The sequence below is a fragment of the Hyla sarda genome, chromosome 6, assembly GCF_029499605.1.
Source record: "Hyla sarda isolate aHylSar1 chromosome 6, aHylSar1.hap1, whole genome shotgun sequence".
Taxonomy (NCBI): Eukaryota; Metazoa; Chordata; class Amphibia; order Anura; family Hylidae; genus Hyla; species Hyla sarda.
In genome coordinates this window covers 273,358,902-273,381,213 of record NC_079194.1, presented here as the reverse complement: position 1 = coordinate 273,381,213, position 22,312 = coordinate 273,358,902, and the positions used below count along the sequence as shown (strand labels likewise).

General features: G+C 44.2%; 1 protein-coding gene across 1 annotated transcript in view; it reads right to left on the bottom strand.

Annotated features, from left to right (window-relative positions):
- The window catches only part of LOC130277069 (transmembrane protein 272-like), an 89,712-nt gene that overhangs the window by 65,083 nt on the left and 2,317 nt on the right, over positions 1–22,312 (bottom strand). The window contains exon 2 of the mRNA XM_056527347.1: positions 2,463–2,498. Coding sequence (XP_056383322.1) covers positions 2,463–2,487 — 25 coding nt within the window. The 5' untranslated portion in view covers positions 2,488–2,498. The remainder of the gene's footprint in view (positions 1–2,462; positions 2,499–22,312) is intronic.

Here is a 22,312-nt window from a genome sequence, read left to right as displayed (position 1 = left end):
GGTATCGCCGCGTGTGTAAATGTCCGAACTATTAAAATAAAATGTTAATGATCCCGTACGGTGAACGGCGTGAACGAAAAAAAATTAAAAAAGTCCAAAATTCCTACTTTTTTAATACATTTTATTAAAAAAAAAATTATAAAAAATTTATTAAAAGTTTTTTATATGCAAATGTGGTATCAAAAAAAAGTACAGATCATGGCGCAAAAAATGAGCCCCCATACCGCCGCTTATACGGAAAAATAAAAAAGTTATAGGTCATCAAAATAAAGGGATTATAAACGTACTAATTTGGTTAAAAAGTTTGTGATTTTTTTTTAAGCGCAACAATAATATAAAAGTATATAATAATGGGTATCATTTTAATCGTATTGACCCTCAGAATAAAGAACACACGTCATTTTTACCATAAATTGTACGGCGTGAAAACAAAACCTTCCAAAATTAGCAAAATTGCGTTTTTCGTTTTAATTTCCCCACAAAAATAGTGTTTTTTGGTTGCGCCATACATTTTATGATATAATGAGTTATGTCATTACAAAGGACAACTGGTCGCGCAAAAAACAAGCCCTCATACTAGTCTGTGGATGAAAATATAAAAGAGTTATGATTTTTAGAAGGCGAGGAGGAAAAAATGAAAACGTAAAAATTAAATTGTCTGAGTCCTTAAGGCCAAAATGGGCTGAGTCCTTAAGGGTACTCCGGTGGAAAAAAAAAATCCAATCAATTGGTGCCAGAAAGTTAAACAGATTTCTAAATTACTATTATACAAAAATCTTAATCCTTCCAGTACTAATCAGCTGCTGTAAGCTCCAGTGGAAATTGTATAGTTCTTTTCTGTCTTACCAAAGTGCTCTCTGCTGACACCTCTGTCCATGTCAGGAACTATCCAGAGCAGGAGAGGTTTGCTATGGGGATATGTTCCTGCTCTGGACAGTTCCTGACATGGACAGAGATTTCCGCAGGGAGCACTGTGGTCAGACTGAAAAGAATTCCAGAAAGAAATACAACTTATTCTGTAGTATACAGCATCAATTAAGTACTGGAAGGATTAAGAGTTTTAAATAGAAGTAATTTACAAATCTGTTTAACTTTCTGGCACCAGTTGATTTCCACTGGAGTGCCCTGTTAAATCACACGATCACATGACTTGAAAAGGCAAAAAGTGTGTCTAAAGAAAGTCTTTGTCTATGTTAAAGGGGTATTCCGGCCAAAGACATCTTATCCCCTATCCAAAAGATAGGGGATAATATAACTGATCGCGGGGGGCCCGTCGATGGGACCCCGCGCAATCTCCGTGCAGCACTTGCATTCTATGCGGGGCTGCTGCTCCGGTCTTAGAAACCTCTGTGTTTCTGGGACTGGAGACGTCATGCCCCCTCCCATAGACATGAATAGAGGGGGTGTGGCGTGATGTCATGAGGGGGTTTGGCGTGAGGTTTCAGAGACTGGAGCAGCAGCCACGCATAGATGCAGGGTGCTGCACAGAGATCGTGGAGTGTTCCAGCAGCGGCCCCCCCGACATCAGACATCTTATCCCCTATCCTTTGGATAGGGAATAAGATGTCTTTGGACGGAATATCCCTTTAACATACTGTTTTTATTGGAAAGTATTTCCAGTTTGAATATTTGAAAAAAAATTGTCAGTTTTTTGCATAAAAATCTTTGCATTGTTTGCGTATACCATTGTACAGGTGATACTCCAAAAATTAGAATATCGTGCAAAAGTCCATTGTATTTCATTAATGCAACTTAAAGGGATACTCCCGTGGAAAACTTTATTTTTTTTAAATCAACTGGTGCCAGAAAGTTAAACAGATTTGTAAATCACTTCTATTAAAAAATCTTAATCCTTCCAGTACTTTTTAGGGGCTGTATACTAAAGAGAAATCCATTTCCTCTGATGTCATGACCACAGTGCTCTCTGCTGACCTCTGCTGACCATTTTAGGAACTGTCCAGAGTAGGAGAAAATCCCCATAAGCAAATATATGCTGCTCTGGACAGTTCCTAAAATGAACAGCAGAGGTCAGCAGAGAGCACTGTGGTCATGACATCATAGGAAATGCATTTCTTTTTTGGATTTCTCTTTAGTATACTGCCCCTAAAAAGTACTGGAAGGATTAAGATTTTTTAATAGAAGTGATTTACAAATCTGTTTAACTTTCTGGCACCAGTTGATTTAAAAAAAAAAAAAAGTTTTCCACGGGAGTACCCCTTTAAAAGGAAAGGTGGGGGGGCTTTGGGGTTTTCATGAGCTGTAAGCCATAATCATCACAATTATGACAAATCACGGCTTAAACTATCTTGCTTTGTATGTAATTAGCCTCCCTCATATTAGTTACACCTTTTAAGTTGCGTTACTGAAATAAATGAACTTTGCAAGATATTCTAATTTTTCGAGTTTCACCTGTATATTCATATAAAACCAGCCTGAGAATAAGCAGACAAGCCTGGACTCACCTGAGGTGGCTGTCATTTCCCCCATCACGGCAACTCCTGAAACAAATAAATACACAGATTTAATACTAGAACATTTGGATGAAATTATGTCACAGTTTTTCTCAACTATTTTATCCAAATGCGAGATGATATCAGAAATATATTAGAACAACATGTGGCTTTTGACACTGTGGATCACCAACTCCTCCTCAGTAGTCTCCGCTCCATCGGTCTCAAGGACTCTGCTCTCTCCTGGTTTTCCTCCTATCTCTCTGGCCGCTTCTTTAGCATCTCATTTTCTGGCTCTACTTCTTCTCCTCTTCCCCTTGCTGTCAGGGTTCCCCAGGGATCAGTCCTGGGTCCTCTACTCTTTTCACTCTACACATCCCCCATTGGAAAAACAATCAGTAGATTTGGTTTCCAGTACCACCTCTACGCTGATGACACCCAACTCTATACCTCCTCCGCCAACATCACCCCTGCACTCCTGCAGAATACCAGTGACTGTCTATCTGCAGTCTTAGACATCATGTCCGCTTTATATCTGAAACTAAATCTTTCTTAAACAGAACTTCTTGTCTTTTCTCCATCAACTGATACTGTACCTAACCCTGACATTTCCATCTCGGTATGTAGTACTACCATAACTGGCAGCAGGCTCACTGTCTTGGAGTTATACTTAACAACACAACTGAGGGATAAATCCTCAGACTAATATCCCCAAACTAAGATACCCCCACTATTACTTATATTATAACTTTATTAGGCTCCATAGAGCATAAAACCCATTGTGTGCAAACTAATTAAAAGCACAGAGTGTGTCCGATATTGTGCTACTGCACTATTGTTATAATGTCTGGAGTGGCTGGCATCAATCCCCCTATTTGTATATGACACGTTGTATCTTTTACTGTATCACCGCGGCGGTCATAAGGTGGAGAGATGCGTTTCCAGTAATGAGTTATACTGTGAGTATTATCGGAATTGCATTCTGCTATTTAAAAGCATAATTATAGCCTGTCCAACGTTTCACCGATGGACTCGGCTTTGTCAAGGACTCATTAACCTATGAGTCCTTGACAAAGCCGAGTCCATTGGTGAAACGTTGGACAGGCTATGATTATGCTTTTAAATAGCAGAATGCAATTCCGATAATACTCACAGTATAAATCATTACTGGAAACGTATCTCTCCACCTTATGACCGCCGCGGTGATACAGTAAAAGATACAGCGTGTCATATACAAATAGGGGGATTGATGCTAGCCACTCCAGACATTATAACAATAGTGCAGTAGCACAATATCGGACACACTCTGTGCTTTTAATTAGTTTGCACACAATGGGTTTTATGCTCTATGGAGCCTAATAAAGTTATAATATAAGTAATAGTGGGGGTATCTTAGTATGGGGATATTGTGTTGTTATATTTACCCCGGAACCTCTGGGAGATTGTGTTTTTTGCAATTGGAGTTATACTTGACTCTGATCTGTCTTTCACTCCCCATATTCAGTCTCTTTCACGTTCTTGTCACCTGCATCTCAAAAACATTTCAAGAATCCGCCCGTTTCTCACTACTGAAACTGCTAAAACTCTCATTATTTCTTTGATTCACTCCCGCCTCGACTACTGTAACTCTTTACTAATAGGCCTTCCTTTCTCCAAACTCTCTCCTCTTCAGTTCATCCTTAATGCCGCAGCCAGACTCATCTTCCTCTCCAGCCGCTACACCGACGCCTCCTCCCTGTGCCAGTCACTACACTGGTTACCAATTTAGTCCAGAATACAGTACAAAATCCTCAGTCTCACACACAAAGCTCTCCACAATGCTGCACCTCCCTACATCTCCTCTGTCATCTCCGTCTACCATCCTACACGTTCTCTCCGATCTGCTAATGATCTCACACTAACATCTTCTATAATCCGAACTTCTCACTCCCGTCTCCAAGACTTCACTCGTGCTGCACCGGTTCTCTGGAATGCTATCCGTCAATCCCTCAGGCTCAACAACAACATCCATAGTTTCAAACGTGGCCTAAAAACACATCTCTTCAGACAGGACTATAACAGTCTCTAATTGGCCTCAACATATCCCCAACATATCCTCAACATATCCCCAACATATCCCCAACATACCCTCAACATATCCCCAACATATCCCCAACATATCCCCAACATATCCTCAACATATCCCCAACATATCCTCAACATATCCCCAACATATCCCCAACATATCCCCAACATATCCTCAACATATCCTCGACATATCCTCGACATATCCCCGACATATCCCTGACATATCCTCAACATATCCCCAACATACCCCCAACATATCCTCAACATATCCCCAACATATCCTCAATATATCCTCAATATATCCTCAATATATCCCCACACCTCTTGTTTGAATAGTTATTGTGTAATTTTATGTCTGATATTTGTCTTTGTTTGTACCCCATAATTGTAAGCGCTGCGGAATCTGTAGGCGCTATATAAAATAAATAAATAAACAAAATACAAGTACAATCTCCTCGAACAAACATTCCAGGAGAAATCCAGTATGTCAGACACACCTCTGTTTTCTCCACGGTTCAGCTGTTGTAGCAGGAGGGGTGTGACATAAAAGGGAGTAGTTTATTTTTGTTCACAAGAGGGGGAGGAAGGGTGGGGAGATAAAAATAGGATGACGGAAAATAATATCATAGTTAAGACCACTTTCACACAGAAGCTTTTGTACGCCAATCCAGGAATGAAACGGAGTAAAACTATAACGGAAAGATTACATATTTTAGACCCACTAAAGGGACTCTTGTCAGCACAGTATCACGTACAGAGCTAAAGATTCCGGCAGATAGGTGCTAGAGGGGTACAACTTACCAAGTATTTAACTTTTGCTAATCACCGTTTCTAAAGTTATGAAAGCTTTTGTTAGCAACTAAAGTGTTAAACTGAGACTATCCCTCCTCCCACCTATCTACCAGGATGTACAGCTCTCTATCTGTTATGGAGCTGTCAGATTCCCCTATATTTTACCCTATATAACAGTAGTCTAAAACTGTGGCCCTCCAGATGTTGTAAAACTTCAACTCCCAGCATGCCCGGACAGCCGTTGGCTGTCCAGGCATGCTGTGAGTTGAAGTTTTGCAACATCTGGAGGGCCATAGTTTAAGACCACTTCTATATAACGAGTGGCGACACGGTAATAGAGGTTAATATCATGTGCATACAGTGCCTGGATGTCTGCTGGCACATGTATAAATGTGGAGAAAACTACTTTTATAACTGCAACATTAAAGGGGTATTCCAGGAAAAAAAAAAATTTAAATATCAACTGGTTCCAGAAAGTTAAACAGATTTGTAAATTACTTCTATTAAAAAAATCTTAATCCTTTCAGTACTTATGAGCTTCTGAAGTTAAGGTTGTTCTTTTCTGTCTAAGTGCTCTCTGATGACACATGTCTCGGGAACCGTCCAGTTTAGAAGCAAATCCCCATAGCAAACCTCTTCTAAACTGGGCGGTTCCCGAGACACGTGTCATCAGCGATTACTTAGACAGAAAAGAACAACCTAAACTTCAGAAGCTCATAAGTACTGAAAGGATTAAGATTTTTTAATAGAAGTAATTTACAAATCTGTTTAACTTTCTGGAGCCAGTTGATATATAAAAAAAAAAGTTTTTTCCTGGATAACCCCTTTAAGTAGGTAAATAAGGTTCAAGTGGGCACTGGGCATGTGGCTTGCTGAAGTAGTCATGGCAACTGGGCTGTGATGACAATTCAGGCTCTTATCACCCCCAGCCTGACAAAAAAGGCTTTAACTCCTTAAGGACTCAGGGTTTTTCAGTTTTTGCACTTTCGTTTTTTCCTCCTTTTCTTTTAAAAATCATAACCCTTTCAATTTTCCACCAAAAAATCCATATTACGGCTTATTTTTTGCGTCACCAATTCTACTTTGCAGTGACATTATTCATTTTACCCAAAAATTCACGGCGAAACGAAAAAAAATTTTTTTGTGCGACAAAATCGAAGAAAAAATGCCATTTTGTAACTTTTGGGGGCTTCCGTTTCTACGCAGTGCATATTTCGGTAAAAATTACACCTTATCATTATTCTGTAGGTCCATACGGTTAAAATGATACCCTACTTATATAGGTTTGATTTTGTCGCACTTCTGGAAAAAATCATAACTACATGCAGGAAAATTTATACGTTTAAAAATGTCATCTTCTGACCCCTATAACTTTTTTATTTTTCCACGTACAGGGCGGTATGAGGACTCATTTTTTGCGCAGTGATCTGAAGTTTTTATCGGTACGATTTTTGTTTTGATCGGACTTTTTGATCACTTTTTATTAATTTTTTAATGGTATAAAAAGTGACCAAAAATACGCTTTTTATGACTTTGGAATTTTTTTGCACGTACGCCATTGACCGTGCGGTTTAATTAACCCCTTAACGACGCAGGACGTATATTTACATCCTGCGCCGGCTCCCGCGATATGAAGCGGGGTCGCGCTGCGTGCGGTATTAATGTGCGGCAATATGCGGTATTAACCCTTTAGAAGCGGCGGTCAAAGCTGACCGCCGCTTCTAAAGCGAAAGTGAAAGTATCCCAGCTAGTCAGTCGGGCTGTTCCGTCCCGAACAGCTTGCAGGACACCGGGAGGGCCCTTACCTGCCTCCTCGGTGTCCGATCGACGAATGACTGCTCTGTGCCTGAGATCCAGGCAGGAGCAGTCAAGTGCCGATAACGCTGATCACAGGCGTGTTAATACACGCCAGTGATCAGCATAGGAGATCAGTGTGTGCAGTGTTATAGGTCCCTATGCCTATTTAAGGATCAGGCCAATTTATTTATTTTTTTGCAGGATCAGTTGTACTTTGCAATGACACCTCATTTTCCATAAAATATTCTCCGAAACAAAAACAAAAAAGTTAGAAGGTAAAATTATCCATATCCGTAAAAAAATCATGCAATACTTCAAAACTTTACGTAAATGACTCCTCATTGTAATGCCCTTCCCCCACACTATAATCCAGTATATTGGGTTTAGTGCGGATGAATAGCCTGTCAGTTTTGCTTTAATGTATGTTTTTTAAAAACTTTTGTTAAACCTTTTTTTTTTTCCTTATACAGATCAATGCACTACTATTAAAACTTTTTGAAGTGGTCCCATTTAGAAGTTCCCATTATTCAATGGAAGCTTAAAGGAGTACTCCGATGCAAATCTTTTCTGGGGCAAAAGAAGCATCAAGCAAAGTTATATAGCATTCTAATATACTTGCATTTCTCCTGCATTTTTCTGCCGACCGGAAGCTGGGTCCTTCACCTGCATTTGATGATGCTCGACCGCTTATTCCGAGCGCTCTGCCGGCAATTTAGCCCGGTGACTCATACCTCCCATGCGTCATTGCGGGCTCTGCCGGCCTCCCAGCCCAGAGTCGGCTACTCCCCCCTCACTAATATATTCATATATGTGTGACGTACCGGGCTAAAGGAAGTAGGAAGCAGACAGCCCGGCTGACCGATCAGCTGTTGCGGAGCTCCGGGAGAACATATGGAGGTAAGTGAAAGTTTGTTTTGTCTTTTTATTTTGCAGCCTGGGCAGGACGGAATAGAAAAGTCTGCGCCGGACATCTCCTTTAACCCCTTCAGGACGGAGCCCATTTTGGCCTTAAGGACCGGAGCGTTTTTTGCACATCTGTCACTTTAAACATTAATAACTCTGGAATGCTTTTAGTTATCATTCTGATTCCGAGATTGTTTTTTCGTGACATATTCTACTTTAACATAGTGGTAAATTTTTGTCGATACTTGCATCCTTTCTTGGTGAAAAATCCGTAAATTTGATGAAAAATTTGAAAATTTTGCATTTGTCTAACTTTGAAGCTCTCTGCTTGTAAGGAAAATGGATATTACGAATACATTTTTTTTTGGTTCACATATACAATATGTCTACTTTATGTTTGCATCATAAAATTGACGTGTTTTTACTTTTGGAAGACACCAGAGGGCTTCAACGGTCAGCAGCAATTTTCCGATTTTTCACAAAATTTTCAAACTCAGTATTTTTCAGGGACCAGTTCAGGTTTGAAGTGGATTTGAAGGGTCTTCATATTAGAAATACCCCATAAATGACCTCATTATAAAAACTACACCCCCCAAAGTATTCAAAATGACATTCAGTCAGCGTTTTAACCCTTTAGGTGTTTCACACGAATAGCAGCAAAGTGAAGGAGAAAATTCACAATCTTCATTTTTTACACTCACATGTTCTTGTAGACCCAATTTTTGAATTTTTACAAGGGGTAAAAGGACACAATTTTTACTTGTATTTGTAGCCCAATTTCTCTCGAGTAAGGACATACCTCATATATATATGTAAAGTGTTCGGCGGGCGCAGTAGAGGGCTCAGAAGGGAAGGAGCGACAAGGGGATTTTGGAGAGTACGTTTTTCTGAAATGGTTTTTGGGGGGCATGTTACCTTTAGGAAGCCCTTATGGTGCCAGAACAGCAAAAAAAAAACACATGGCATACCATTTTGGAAACTAGACCCGTCGGGGAATGTAACATGGGATAAAGTGAACCTTAATACCCCACAGGTGTTTCACGACTTTTGCAAATGTAAGAAAAAAAAAAACATTTTTACCTAAAATGCTTGTTTTCCCAAAAAATTTTTATTTTTAAAAAGGGTAATAGCAGAAAATACCCCTAAAAATTTGAAGCCCAATTTCTCCCGATTCAGAAAACACCCCATATGGGGGTGAAAAGTGCTCTGCTGGCGCACTACAGGTCTCGGAAGAGAAGGAGTCACATTTGGCTTTTTGAACGCAAATTTTTCTCTGGGGGCATGCCGCATTTAGGAAGCCCCTATGGTGCCAGGACAGCAAAAAAAAACCCACATGGCATACCATTTTGGAAATTAGACCCCTCGGGGAACGTAACAAGGGGTTAAGTGAACCTTTATACCCCACAGGTGTTTCACGACTTTTGCATATGTAAAAAAAATTTTTTTTTTTTACCTAAAATGCTTGTTTTCCCAAAAATTTTACATTTTTAAAAAGGGTAAAAGCAGAAAATACCCCCCAAAATTTGTAACACAATTTCTCTACGGCGATACCCCATATGTGACCCTAAACTGTTGCCTTGAAATACGACAGGGCTCCAAAGTGAGAGCGCCATGCGCATTTGAGGCCTAAATTAGGGATTGCATAGGGGTGGACATAGGGGTATTCTACGCCAGTGATTCCCAAACAGGGTGCCTCCAGCTATTGCAAAACTCCCAGCATGCCTGGACAGTTAACGGCTGTCCGACAATACTGGGAGTTGTTTTGCAACAGCTGGAGGCTCCGTTCTGGAAACAGTGGCGTACCAGACGTTTTTCATTTTTATTGGGGAGGGGAGGGGGGCTGTGTAGGGGTATGTGTATATGTAGTGTTTTTTACTTTTTATTTTATTTTTTGTGTTAGTGTAGTGTAGTGTTTTTAGGGTACAGTCGCACGGGCGGGGGTTCACAGTAGTTTCTCGCTGGCAATTTGAGCTGCAGCAGAAAGTTTGCGGCAGCTCAAATTTGCAGCCAGATACTTACTGTAATCCTCCGCCCATGTGAGTGTACCCTGTACGTTCACATTGGGGGGGACATCCAGCTGTTGCATAACTACAACTCCCAGCATGCCCGTTGGCTGTCGGTGACTGCTGAGAGTTGCAGTTTTGCAACAACTGTAGGCACACTGGTTATGTATCACTGAGTTTGTGACCTAACTCAGTGTTTCACAACCAGTGTGCCTCCAGCTGTTGCAAAACTACAACTCCCAGCATGTACGGTGCATGGTGTACGGTGACTGCTGAGAGTTGTAGTTTGCAACAGCTGGAGGCACACCGGTCGTGAAACACTGAGTTAGGTAAAAAAAAACTCTGAGTTTCACAACCAGTGTGCCTTCAGCTGTTGCAAAACTACAACTCTCAGCAGTCACCGACAGCCAACGGGCATGCTGGGAGTTGTAGTTATGCAACCAGCAGATGCACCACTACAACTCCCAGCATGCACTTTAGCTGTTTGTGCAAGCTGGGAGTTGTAGTTATACAACAGCTGAACGTACACTTTTCCATAGAAAAAATGTGCCTCCAGCTGTTGCAAAACCATAAGTCCCAGCATGCCCATAAGGGAATGCTGGGAGTTGTGGTGGTCTGCCTCCTGCTGTTGCATAACTACAGCTCCCAGCATGCCCTTTTTGCATGCTGGGAGCTGTTGCTAAGCAACAGCAGGAGGCTGTCACTCACCTCCAACGATCCAGACGCTGCAGGTCAGTCCCTCGCCGCCGCAGCTGCTCCTGGGGCCCCGATCCCAACAGGGGCGCCGGGGATCGGGGTCCCCAGCACCCGGGGTCGTCTTCCCGCACCCGCTCACGTCCTCCAGAAGAGGGGCGGAGCGGGTGCGGGAGTGACACCCGCAGCAGGCGCCCTGATTGGTCGGCCGGTAATCCGGCCGACGAATCAGGGCGATCGTGAGGTGGCACCAGTGCCACCTCACCCCTGCAGGCTCTGGCTGTTCGGGGCCGTCAGAGACGGCCCCGAACAGCCAGTGATTCCGGGTCATCGGGTCACTGGAGACCCGATTGACCCGGAATCGCCACAGATCGCTGGACTGAATTGTCCAGCGATCTGCGGCGATCGCCGACATGGGGGGGCATAATGACCCCCCTGGGCGATATGCCGGGATGCCTGCTGAACGATTTCAGCAAGCATCCGGCTCCGGTCCCCAACCGGCTAGCGGTGGGGGCCGGAATTCCCACGGGCGTATGGATACGCCCTATGGAAAATGAGGTGTCATTGCAAAGTACAACTGGTCCTGCAAAAAAATAAATAAATTGGCCTGATCCTTAAATAGGCATAGGGACCTATAACACTGCACACATTGATCTCCTATGCTGATCACTGGCGTGTATTAACACGCCTGTGATCAGCGTTATCGGCGCTTGACTGCTCCTGCCTGGATCTCAGGCACAGAGCAGTCATTCGTCGATCGGACACCGAGGAGGCAGGTAAGGGCCCTCCCGGTGTCCTGCAAGCTGTTCGGGACGGAACAGCCCGACTGACTAGCCGGGATACTTTCACTTTCGCTTTAGAAGCGGCGGTCAGCTTTGACCGCCGCTTCTAAAGGGTTAATAAATTAGGGATTGCATAGGGGTGGACATAGGGGTATTCTACGCCAGTGATTCCCAAACAGGGTGCCTCCAGCTGTTGCAAAACTCCCAGCATGCCTGGACAGTTAACGGCTGTCCGACAATACTGGGAGTTGTTTTGCAACAGCTGGAGGCTCCGTTCTGGAAACAGTGGCGTACCAGACGTTTTTCATTTTTATTGGGGAGGGGAAGGGGGCTGTGTAGGGGTATGTGTATATGTAGTGTTTTTTACTTTTTATTTTATTTTTTGTGTTAGTGTAGTGTAGTGTTTTTAGGGTACAGTCGCACGGGCGGGGGTTCACAGTAGTTTCTCGCTGGCAATTTGAGCTGCAGCAGAAAGTTTGCGGCAGCTCAAATTTGCAGCCAGATACTTACTGTAATCCTCCGCCCATGTGAGTGTACCCTGTACGTTCACATTGGGGGGGACATCCAGCTGTTGCATAACTACAACTCCCAGCATGCCCGTTGGCTGTCGGTGACTGCTGAGAGTTGCAGTTTTGCAACAACTGTAGGCACACTGGTTATGTATCACTGAGTTTGTGACCTAACTCAGTGTTTCACAACCAGTGTGCCTCCAGCTGTTGCAAAACTACAACTCCCAGCATGTACGGTGCATGGTGTACGGTGACTGCTGAGAGTTGTAGTTTGCAACAGCTGGAGGCACACCGGTCGTGAAACACTGAGTTAGGTAAAAAAAAACTCTGAGTTTCACAACCAGTGTGCCTTCAGCTGTTGCAAAACTACAACTCTCAGCAGTCACCGACAGCCAACGGGCATGCTGGGAGTTGTAGTTATGCAACCAGCAGATTCACCACTACAACTCCCAGCATGCACTTTAGCTGTTTGTGCAAGCTGGGAGTTGTAGTTATACAACAGCTGAACGTACACTTTTCCATAGAAAAAATGTGCCTCCAGCTGTTGCAAAACCATAAGTCCCAGCATGCCCATAAGGGAATGCTGGGAGTTGTGGTGGTCTGCCTCCTGCTGTTGCATAACTACAGCTCCCAGCATGCCCTTTTTGCATGCTGGGAGCTGTTGCTAAGCAACAGCAGGAGGCTGTCACTCACCTCCAACGATCCAGACGCTGCAGATCAGTCCCTCGCCGCCGCAGCTGCTCCTGGGGCCCCGATCCCAACAGGGGCGCCAGGGATCGGGGTCCCCAGCACCCGGGGTCGTCTTCCCGCACCCGTTCACGTCCTCCAGAAGAGGGGCGGAGCGGGTGCGGGAGTGACACCCGCAGCAGGCGCCCTGATTGGTCGGCCGGTAATCCAGTGCCACCTCACCCCTGCAGGCTCTGGCTGTTCGGGGCCGTCAGAGACGGCCCCGAACAGCCAGTGATTCCGGGTCATCGGGTCACTGGAGACCCGATTGACCCGGAATCGCCGCAGATCGCTGGACTGAATTGTGATCGCCGACATGGGGGGGCATAATGACCCCCCTGGGCGATATGCCGGGATGCCTGCTGAACGATTTCAGCAGGCATCCGGCTCCGGTCCCCAACCGGCTAGCGGTGGGGGACGGAATTCCCACGGGCGTATGGATACGCCCTCGGTCCTTAAGGACTCGGGATGCAGGGCGTATCCATACGCCCTATGTCCTGAAGAGGTTAAGTGGACAACAAAATCATGATTTTTGCGGCAGAAACATTTCTACCGCGGAGATTCCACCTAGTGCACGGTGCAGCAAAATCGTACTGAAAACAATGGGACTCTGCTGCAACAAAATATCAGAGCAGAACTTCTGCTTGCAATATCTGCCACTTTAACATGGCCTAAGAAGGTGGATTCATGCCAAAAATTCTATCATTCCCTGTCATATTATTCCTGTATGTGGATTAAACAAATTAATATGATTTCAGCAAACCACTATCATATTAAAAAAAAAGAGTCCAAAAATGTAAACTACTAACTCAAAAACATCATCGCAAAATGTAGCCTAAATACAACGCTCAGGTATCTCTGTTGCTCCCATAGAGAATGCATGGAGCGTGTGCAGACCCCATTTTACATTGGTGGTTTTGGAAAAGCAGGTTTAATTTTCTTATACTTTAAATTTACAGAGGAGTTGATCAATTGAAATCAGAATTGTTAAACCCACAGATGGCAATAATATTCTTCACAAGCTGTGTAAACTGTAATAACCTACAAAGAGGTCAAAAACCTTCTAAAAAGGGTAATTTTACACTTTCCTATACAGTAAAATGGTATACATGCTCCCTTAACCTCTTAAGGGTGCAGGGCGTACCTGTACGACCCCGCTGTGACCCCGCGTCATACCGGGTCGGTCCCGGCGGCTAATGAAAGCCAGGAACCTGGGCTAATAGCCTGTGGCACTGATCGTTGTGCCGCGCGCCATTAACCCTTTAGACGCGGCGTTCAAAGTTGATCGCCGCATCTAAAATAAAAAGTAAAAGCTTCCAGTGAGCTCAGTCGGGCTGATCGCAATCTTCGCGGTGAAATCGCGAGGTCCCAATCAACTAGGACGCAGCAAAAGGGTCTCTTATCTGCCTCCGTTGTGTCCGATCGGTGATTGATTGCTCCAAGCCTGAAATCCAGGCTTGAGCAATCGACGGCCGATAACACTGATCTTTGCCGTGCTAATGCACGGCAATGATCTGTGTAGCAGATCAGTGTGTGCAGTGTAATAGCCACTGGGGGGAGGGGGGCTATAACACTGCAAAAAAAAGTGTGAAAAAAAGTTAAAGATCATTTAACCCCTTCCCTATTAAAAGTAAGAATCACCTCCCTTTTCCCATTTAAAAAAATTAAAACTGTGTAAATAAAATAAACATATGTGGTATCGCTGCTGCTGCAGGCCTCCGGCGTGCGTCCCCTGCGTCGTTGCTATGCACGGCGAGACGCACTGACGTCATGCGCCGCGCCATGCAGCGCATAGCAACGACGCAGGGGACGCACGCCGGAGGCCTGCAGCAGCGCGGACCCGACCCCGGCAACAGGTAATTATGCCACCGGGGATGGGGGGAGGCAACGGGGCAGCGGCGCCGGCAATGGGTGCTGCTGCCCCTTCTCTCCCCCTGGCTGTCAGCGCCGCTTCTCTCCCCCTGGCTATCGTCGCCGGCAATGGGGCGCCGGCACCGATAGTCAGGGGGACAGAACGGGCAGCGGCGCCGATAGCCAGGGGGAGAGAAGGGCCGGCAGCAGGGCTCTAGACCCCAGGAAAGGCAGGGGGAGAGAAGCGGGCAGCGACGGCCTCTCTCCCCCTGCCTTTCCTGGGCGTGTATCGGCGTATAAAACGCACATAGACTAAAAAGTGCGTGTTATACGCCGATAAATACGGTAGTTATGATTTTTTTCAGGAGTAATACAAAATCAAACCTATATAAGTAGGGTATCATTTTAATTGTATAGACCTACAGAATAAAGATAAGGTGTCATTTTTCCCGAAAAATGCACTGCGTAGGATCGGAAGCCCCAAAAAACTACGGAATGGCAGTTTTCCTTTAATGTCACACAACAAATTTTTTTTTCCGCTTCACCGTGGATTTTTGGGTAAAATAAGCCATAATATGGAATTTTAGGTGCATAACTCGAAAGAGTTATGATTTTTAGAAGGTGATGAGGAAAAAATTAAAATGTAAAAACGGAAAAACCCTGCATCCTTAAGGGATTCAATTTTGATGTGTACAACAGTACATAAGTACATAGCAGTGTTGGTTTATTTACATAGAAAACAATATAACGAGATCTTCCAATGACTCCTCCGTGCACCTGGGCTGGAGGCAGAGAGTAAGCGCTCTCTGCCTCTAGTGAATGAAGAAGCAACCGCACAGAGAATATGGAAGAGCACTGTTATATATAGTCATGGCCGTAAATGTTGGCACCCCTGAAATTTTTCTAGAAAATTAAGTATTTATCAAAGAAAAGGATTGCAGTAACACATGTTTTGCTATACACATGATTATTCTCTTTGTGTGTAATGGAACTAAACCAAAAAAGGGAGAAAAAAAACTAATTGTACATAATGTCACACCAAACTCCAAAAATGGGCTGGACAAAATTATGCTATCTAACCATGGCTAAAACCCCAGAAAAAATGACAAGATAAATATAAGGTAAATGCTCAAGCAGACGTAGTCAGAATATAGCACAAACAGTAGTATTGCACTCAATAACCAGCACCAGAATGCAGGAGAACTCTGGCTAAATAACTCTACCCGAATTCTCATTTGTTCAGAGCATTGAAGGGGTAGTCCAGTGGTGAAAAACTTATCCCCTATCCTAAGGATAGGGGATAAGTTTGAGATCGCAGGGGGTCCGACCACTGGGGCCCCCTGCGATCTCTCTGTACGGGGGCAGGCTCTCTGGCCAGATATCGGGTGTCGACCCCCGCACAAAGCGGCGGCTGACACGCCCCCTCAATACATCGCTATGGCAGAGCCGGAGATTGCCGAAGGCAGCTCTCCGGCTCTGCCATAGAGTTGTATTGAGGGGGCGTGTCGGCCGCCGCTTCGTGCGGGGGTCGACACGCCCCCTTCACGCGGGATGCTGGGGCCCCGTACAGGAGATCGCGGGGGGCCCCAGCGGTCGGACCCCCGTGATCTGCAACTTATCCCCTATCCTTAGGATAGGGGATAAGTTGTTCACCACTTGTTCACTACTGGACTACTCCTTTAACTATTCCCTATCCAGATAGAATAATAAACTGCTCTGAACAAACTAGTGTGTGAATACACACCTAAACAGAAAAAAACAAATAAACGGACATTACAATAAAAAGGACAGAAGTTCAGCTAGTCTTTGCATTGTGTGTCTGCGTGTGCCACACTAAGAATGGACAACAGAAAGAGGAGAAGAGAACTGTCTGAGGACTTGAGAACCAAAAATGTGGAAAAATATCAACAATCTCAAGGTTACAAGTCCATCTCCAGAGATCTAAATTTGCCTTTGTCCACAGTACGCAACATCATCAAGAAGTTAGCAACCCATGGCACTGTAGATAATCTCCCTGGGCATGGATTGAAGAGAAAAATTGATGAAAGGTGTCAATGCAGGATAATCCGGATGGTGGATAAGCAGCCCCAAACAAGTTCCAAAGATATTCAAACTGAACTGCAGGTTCAGGGAGCATCAATGTCAGGGCAAACTAGGGCTGCACGATATGGGAAAAATGTGCTATTATGGAGGTAAATATTGCTATTTCCATATGCGATTGCGATGTAATACAAATGGTGAAATCCCTCTGTCCACTCCCTCTATTTCATAAAGCCACCTCGCCCAATTTCATGTTCATTGACTGAACATAAAATAGAGGGGATTGGATATGAAATGGGGAGAAATTAGCTTAATTCCTCCTTCGCATTTCATGTGCCTGGCCTGGTATAGTGTAGTCCGCGTACTCTACTGGTATAGTGTAGTCTGCACACTCTCCTAGCCTGGTATAATGTAGTCCACACACTCTCCTGGCCTTGTATAGTGTACTCCGCACACTCTCCTGGCCTGGTATAGTGTAGTCTCCACCCTCTCTGGCATTGTTGTGTTGCTCTATTGTGCAGCCCAGCCACAGGGAAGGTGTGTGTATTCCCTTGACCTCTTGGGGACGGAGCCCATTATAACCCTAAGGAAGGGAGCATTTTTTGCAAATCTGACCTCTATCACTTTATGTATTAATAACTCTGGGAAGCTTTTACTTATAAATTTGATTCCGAGAAAGTTTTTTCATGACATATTATACTTTACGTTAGTGGTAAATTTACGTTGATACTTGCATCGTTTCTTGATGAAAAATTCAAACATTTCTGAAAAAATTAGAAAATTTAGCATTTTTCTAACTTTTAAGCTCTCTGCTTGTAAGGAAAATGGACATTCCAAATAAATTATATATTGAGTTTAGAATTGAATTTGAGGGTGTTTATGCTGGAAATCCCCTATAATGGACCCCCTTATGAAAACTGCACCCCTCAAAGTATTCAAAATGACATTCAAAATGTCTGTTAACCCTTTAGGTGTTTCACAGGAATAGAAGCAAAATGTAGGAGAAAAATCTAAATCTCAATTTTTTAGACTAAAATGTTATTGTAGCCCCATTTTTTTCATTTTTACAAGGGGTAAAAGGTAAAACGGCCCACCAAAACTTGTAATTCATTTTCTCTCAAGTAAGGAAATACCTCTTATGTGGATGTAAAGTGCTCTGTGGGTGCACTAGAGGGCTCAGAAGGGAAGAAGCGACAATGTCATTTTGGAGAGCGAATTTTGCTGAAATGTTTTTTTGGGGGGAATGTCCCATTTAGGAAGCTCCCATGATGCCAGAACAGTAAAAAAACAAAACACATGGCACACTATTTTGGAAACTGCACACTATTTTGGAACATAACAAGGGGTATAGTGAGCCTTAACACCCCACAGGTGATTGACGAGCCTTCGTTAAATTGGGACGTGAAAATGAAAAATTTTATTTTTAACACTAAAATGCTGGTGCTACCCCAAACTTTTCATTTTCACAAGGAGTAATAGGAGAAAATGCCCCCAAAAATTTGTAACCCCATTTCTCTCGAGTAAGGAAATACCTCATACGTGGTTGTAAAGTGCTCTGTGGGTGCACTAGAGGGCTCAGAAGGGAAGGAGCGACATTGGGCTTTTGGAGAGCGAATTTTGCTGAAATGGTTTTTGTGGGGCATGTTCCATTTAGGAAGCCCCCATGATGCCAGGACAGTATTTAAAAAAAAAAAAAAACACATGGCATACTATTTTTTGGGCAAACTACACCCCTCAAGGAACGTAAAAAGGGGTACAGTGAGCCTTAACACCCCAAAGGTGATTGACGAACTTTTGTTAAATTGAGACAAAGTTTTCAATAAAATGCTGGTGTTACCCCAAATTTTTCATTTTCACAAGCTGTAATAGGAAAAATCTCCCAAAAATTTGTAACCCCATTTGTTCAGAGTTTGGAAATACCCCATATGTGGATGTAAAGTGCTCTGCGGGCGAACTACAATGCTCAGAAGAGAAGGAGCACCATTGGGCTTTTGGAGAGAGAATTCGGTTGGAATGGAAGTCGGGGGCCTTGTGCATTTCCAAAGCCCCCGTGGTGCCAGAATAATGAATCCACCCCCCACATGTGACCCCATTTTGGAAACTACACCCCTCACAGAATTGAATAAGGGAGGCAGTGAGCATTTACACCCCACTGGCATTTGACAGATCTTTGGAACAGTAGGCTGTGCAAATGAAAAATTTTATTTTGTAAAAAAATCTGTCAGACACCTATGGGGCGTAAATGCTCACTGTACCCCATTATATTCCGTGAAGGTTGTAGTTTCCAAAATGGGGTCACATGTGGGGGGGTCCAATGTTCTGGCACCATGAGGGCTTTGTAAACACACATGGCCTAATTCTCTCTTCAAAAGCCCAATGGCGCTCACTCTGAGCATTGTAGTTCGCCCGCAGAGCACTTTACATCCACATATGGGGTATTTCCATACTCAGAAAAAATTGTGGTTACAAATTTTGGGAGGCTTTCCTCCTATTACCCCTTGTGAAAATGAAAAATTTGGGGTAACACCAGCATTTCGGGGGGGAAAAAACCAAAACACATTTTTTATTTTCATGTCCAACTTTAACGAACATTTGTCAAAGACCTGTGGGGTATTAAGGCTCACTATACCCCTTGTTACGTTCCGTGAGGGGTGTAGTTTCCAAAATGGGGTCACATGTGGGTGGTTTTCTTTGCATTCATGTCAGAACTGCTGTAACGATCAGCCACCCCTGTGCAAATCACCAATTTACGACTCAAGTGTACATAGTGCGCTCTCACTCCTAAGCCATGTAGTTCGTCCACAGAGCATTTTACGTCCAATTTTGGGGGTCTTTTTCTCCTTTTTCTTCTTGTGAAAACAAAAAGTATGGGGCAACACCAGCATGTTAGTGTAAAAAATACCCCAAATGTGGCCCTAAACTGTTTCCTTAAAATACGACAGGGCTCCAAAGAGAGAGCGCCATGCACATTTGAGGCCTGAATGAGGATATTGCAAAAGGGGCGAATCCAGATACAAGGATGGGGCTTGTCTCCACCAAAATCCTACAGCAGTGTATCCCAAACAGGGTGCCTCCAGCTGTTGCAAAACTCCCAGCCTGCCAGGACAGTCAATGGCTGTCCGGCAATACTGGGAGTTGTTGTTTTGCAACATCTGGAGGCTCAGTTTAGGAGACAGTTTTCTTTTTTATTGGGGGGGGGGGGGGGGGGGTTGTATATGTATATGTTGTGTTTTAGTTTTTATTATGTGGTAGTGTAGTGTTTTTAGGGTACATTCGCACTGGCGGGGGTTCACAGTGAGTTTTCCGATGCGAGTTTGAGTTGCGGCGGAATATTTGCCGCAGCTCAAACTTGTAGAAGGAAACTCACTGTAAACCCCCGCCCATGTGAATGTACCCTGTACATTCACATGGGGGGCACCCCAAACCTTTAGCTGTTGCAAAACTATAACTCCCAGAATGCACTGACAGAGCGTACATGCTTGGAGTTGTAGTTTTGCAACCCGTGTGCCTCCAACTGTTGCAAAATTACAACTCCCGGCATGTACGGTCTGTCAGTGCATTCTGGGAGTTGTAGTTTTGCAACAGCTGGAGGCACATGGGTTAGAATCACTGAGCTAGAGTCTGTTTCCTAACTCAGTGGTTCCTCACCCGTGTGCCTCCAGCTGTTGCTAAACTACAACTCCCAGAATGCCCAGACAGTCAGGGATGCTGGGCATGTAGTTCTGCAATATCTGGTACCCGCCACCATATCTCCCCCCCCCCACCCCCCACTCAGCCCCGACATCCAGAGCCAGGAAGAGCGGGGATTTCCCCTTTAACCCCCTGACCCCAACTGCCTAATTGACTAATGGCAGGGGATAGGAGGAGGTGACAGCTTCAGGATGATCGGAGCGGTCTCTGACTGCTCCGATCATCCCTATTTTCCGGGCTATCAGGTGATCAGAGGATCAGCCCGGAATTGCCGCAAATCGCCGATCTGAATTGATTGAGTCTCAGGACCCCCCTAGGCATTGCCATGGAATGCCTGCTGATAGATATCAGCAGTCATCCCGGTCCATTGCCACGGGCGTACAGGTACGCCCTTCGTCTCCAACAGGTTAAGGACCGAGAGGGGGTTTGTCGGGAGGGTTTTTGTTTTTTTCTTCTTATGATTAGAATTGTCCTCTTCTGACCCCTATATCTCTTATTTTTCCATATACCGGGCTGTATGAGGCAATTTTTTTCTGCTTTGATCTGTCGTTTTCATCGGTACCATTATTGTTTTGATTTTTGTTCACTTTTTAATACATGTAATTTTTTTCTTGTATATGAACTGACCAAAAATTTGCAATCCTTTTTTTATTACGTTTACGCCACTGACCGTGCAGTTTTATTTAGTTATATTTTAATAGTTCTGACATTTATGCACGCAGCAATACCACGTATGGTTATGTTTATTTTTGTTTACATTCATTTATTTCAAAATGGGGAAAAAGGGGGCGATTCAAACTTTTATTAGGGGAGGGGCTTATAAACATTTAATACCTTTTTGTTTTAAAAAAAAAATTCTAACAATTTTATTAGTCCCCATAGGGCAGTGTTTTCCGAACAGTGTGTCTCCAGTTGTTGCATAACTACAACTCCCAGCATGCAAAGACAGCCAAAAGACTGTCCAGGCATGTTGGGAGTAGTAGTTTTGCAACAGCTGGAGGCACACTGTTTGGAAAACACTGCCATGGGGACTATTAGATGCAATCTTATGATTGAAGACACTGAACAATGTTGTGCCATAGAAGCCCATAGCACAGCATTGATCAGTGTTATCGGCGCTCCATTACTACTGGCTGATGACACTGCCAGCATTATTAGAGCACCGATCGGACGAGCTGGAGGCACGTAGAGAACCTCTGCCCTTGCTCTCAGCTGATTGGGACCCCACACGTTTTACCGCGGGTGTCCCGATCTGCTCAACTGAGATACCGGCACTTTGGACATTTCGGCATTTTAAACGCCGCGATCAACTTAGATCATGGTGCCTAAAGCGTTAATGCTGGACATCACTCGGATTGGTGATGTCCAGCATTAGCTAGTATGAAGCGAGCTCAGCTCCTGAGCTCGCTTCATTTACCTGCTGCATGGCTGTGCCATTTATTTATGGTGGCCGGCCGTGGTGGGATTAACCTCCTCACCTGATTTACACGGCTAATCACAGGAGGAGAGCGCAGTCACGTGGATTGCTGGGCCAATCCTCGCCGCCAATGAAGATAGGGGAGCACAGTGAGGTGCTTCTGCTGCGCCAATCCTCGCTGCCACCACAGGACCCCATGCCGCCGTCACCGGAGCCGCAGTGGCCGGGGAGCAGGTAAATAAATCGCACTTTAGCAACGGCCAAATCGACATATCGCAATTGGCAAATATCGCGATATGATTGTCATTGCGATATATCGTACAGGCCTAGCGCAAACTATCCATCGACATTTGATTGAAATGAAACGCTATGGCAGGAGACCCAGGAGGACCCCACTGCTGACACAGAGACATAAAAAAGCAAGATTACATTTTGCCAAAATGAACTTGAGTAAGCCAAAATCCTTCTGGGAAAACGTCTTGTGGACAGATGAGACCAAGATAAAGTTTTTTGGTAAAGCACATCATTCTACTGTTTACCGAAAATGGAATGAGGCCTACAAAGAAAAGAACACAGTACCTACAGTGACATA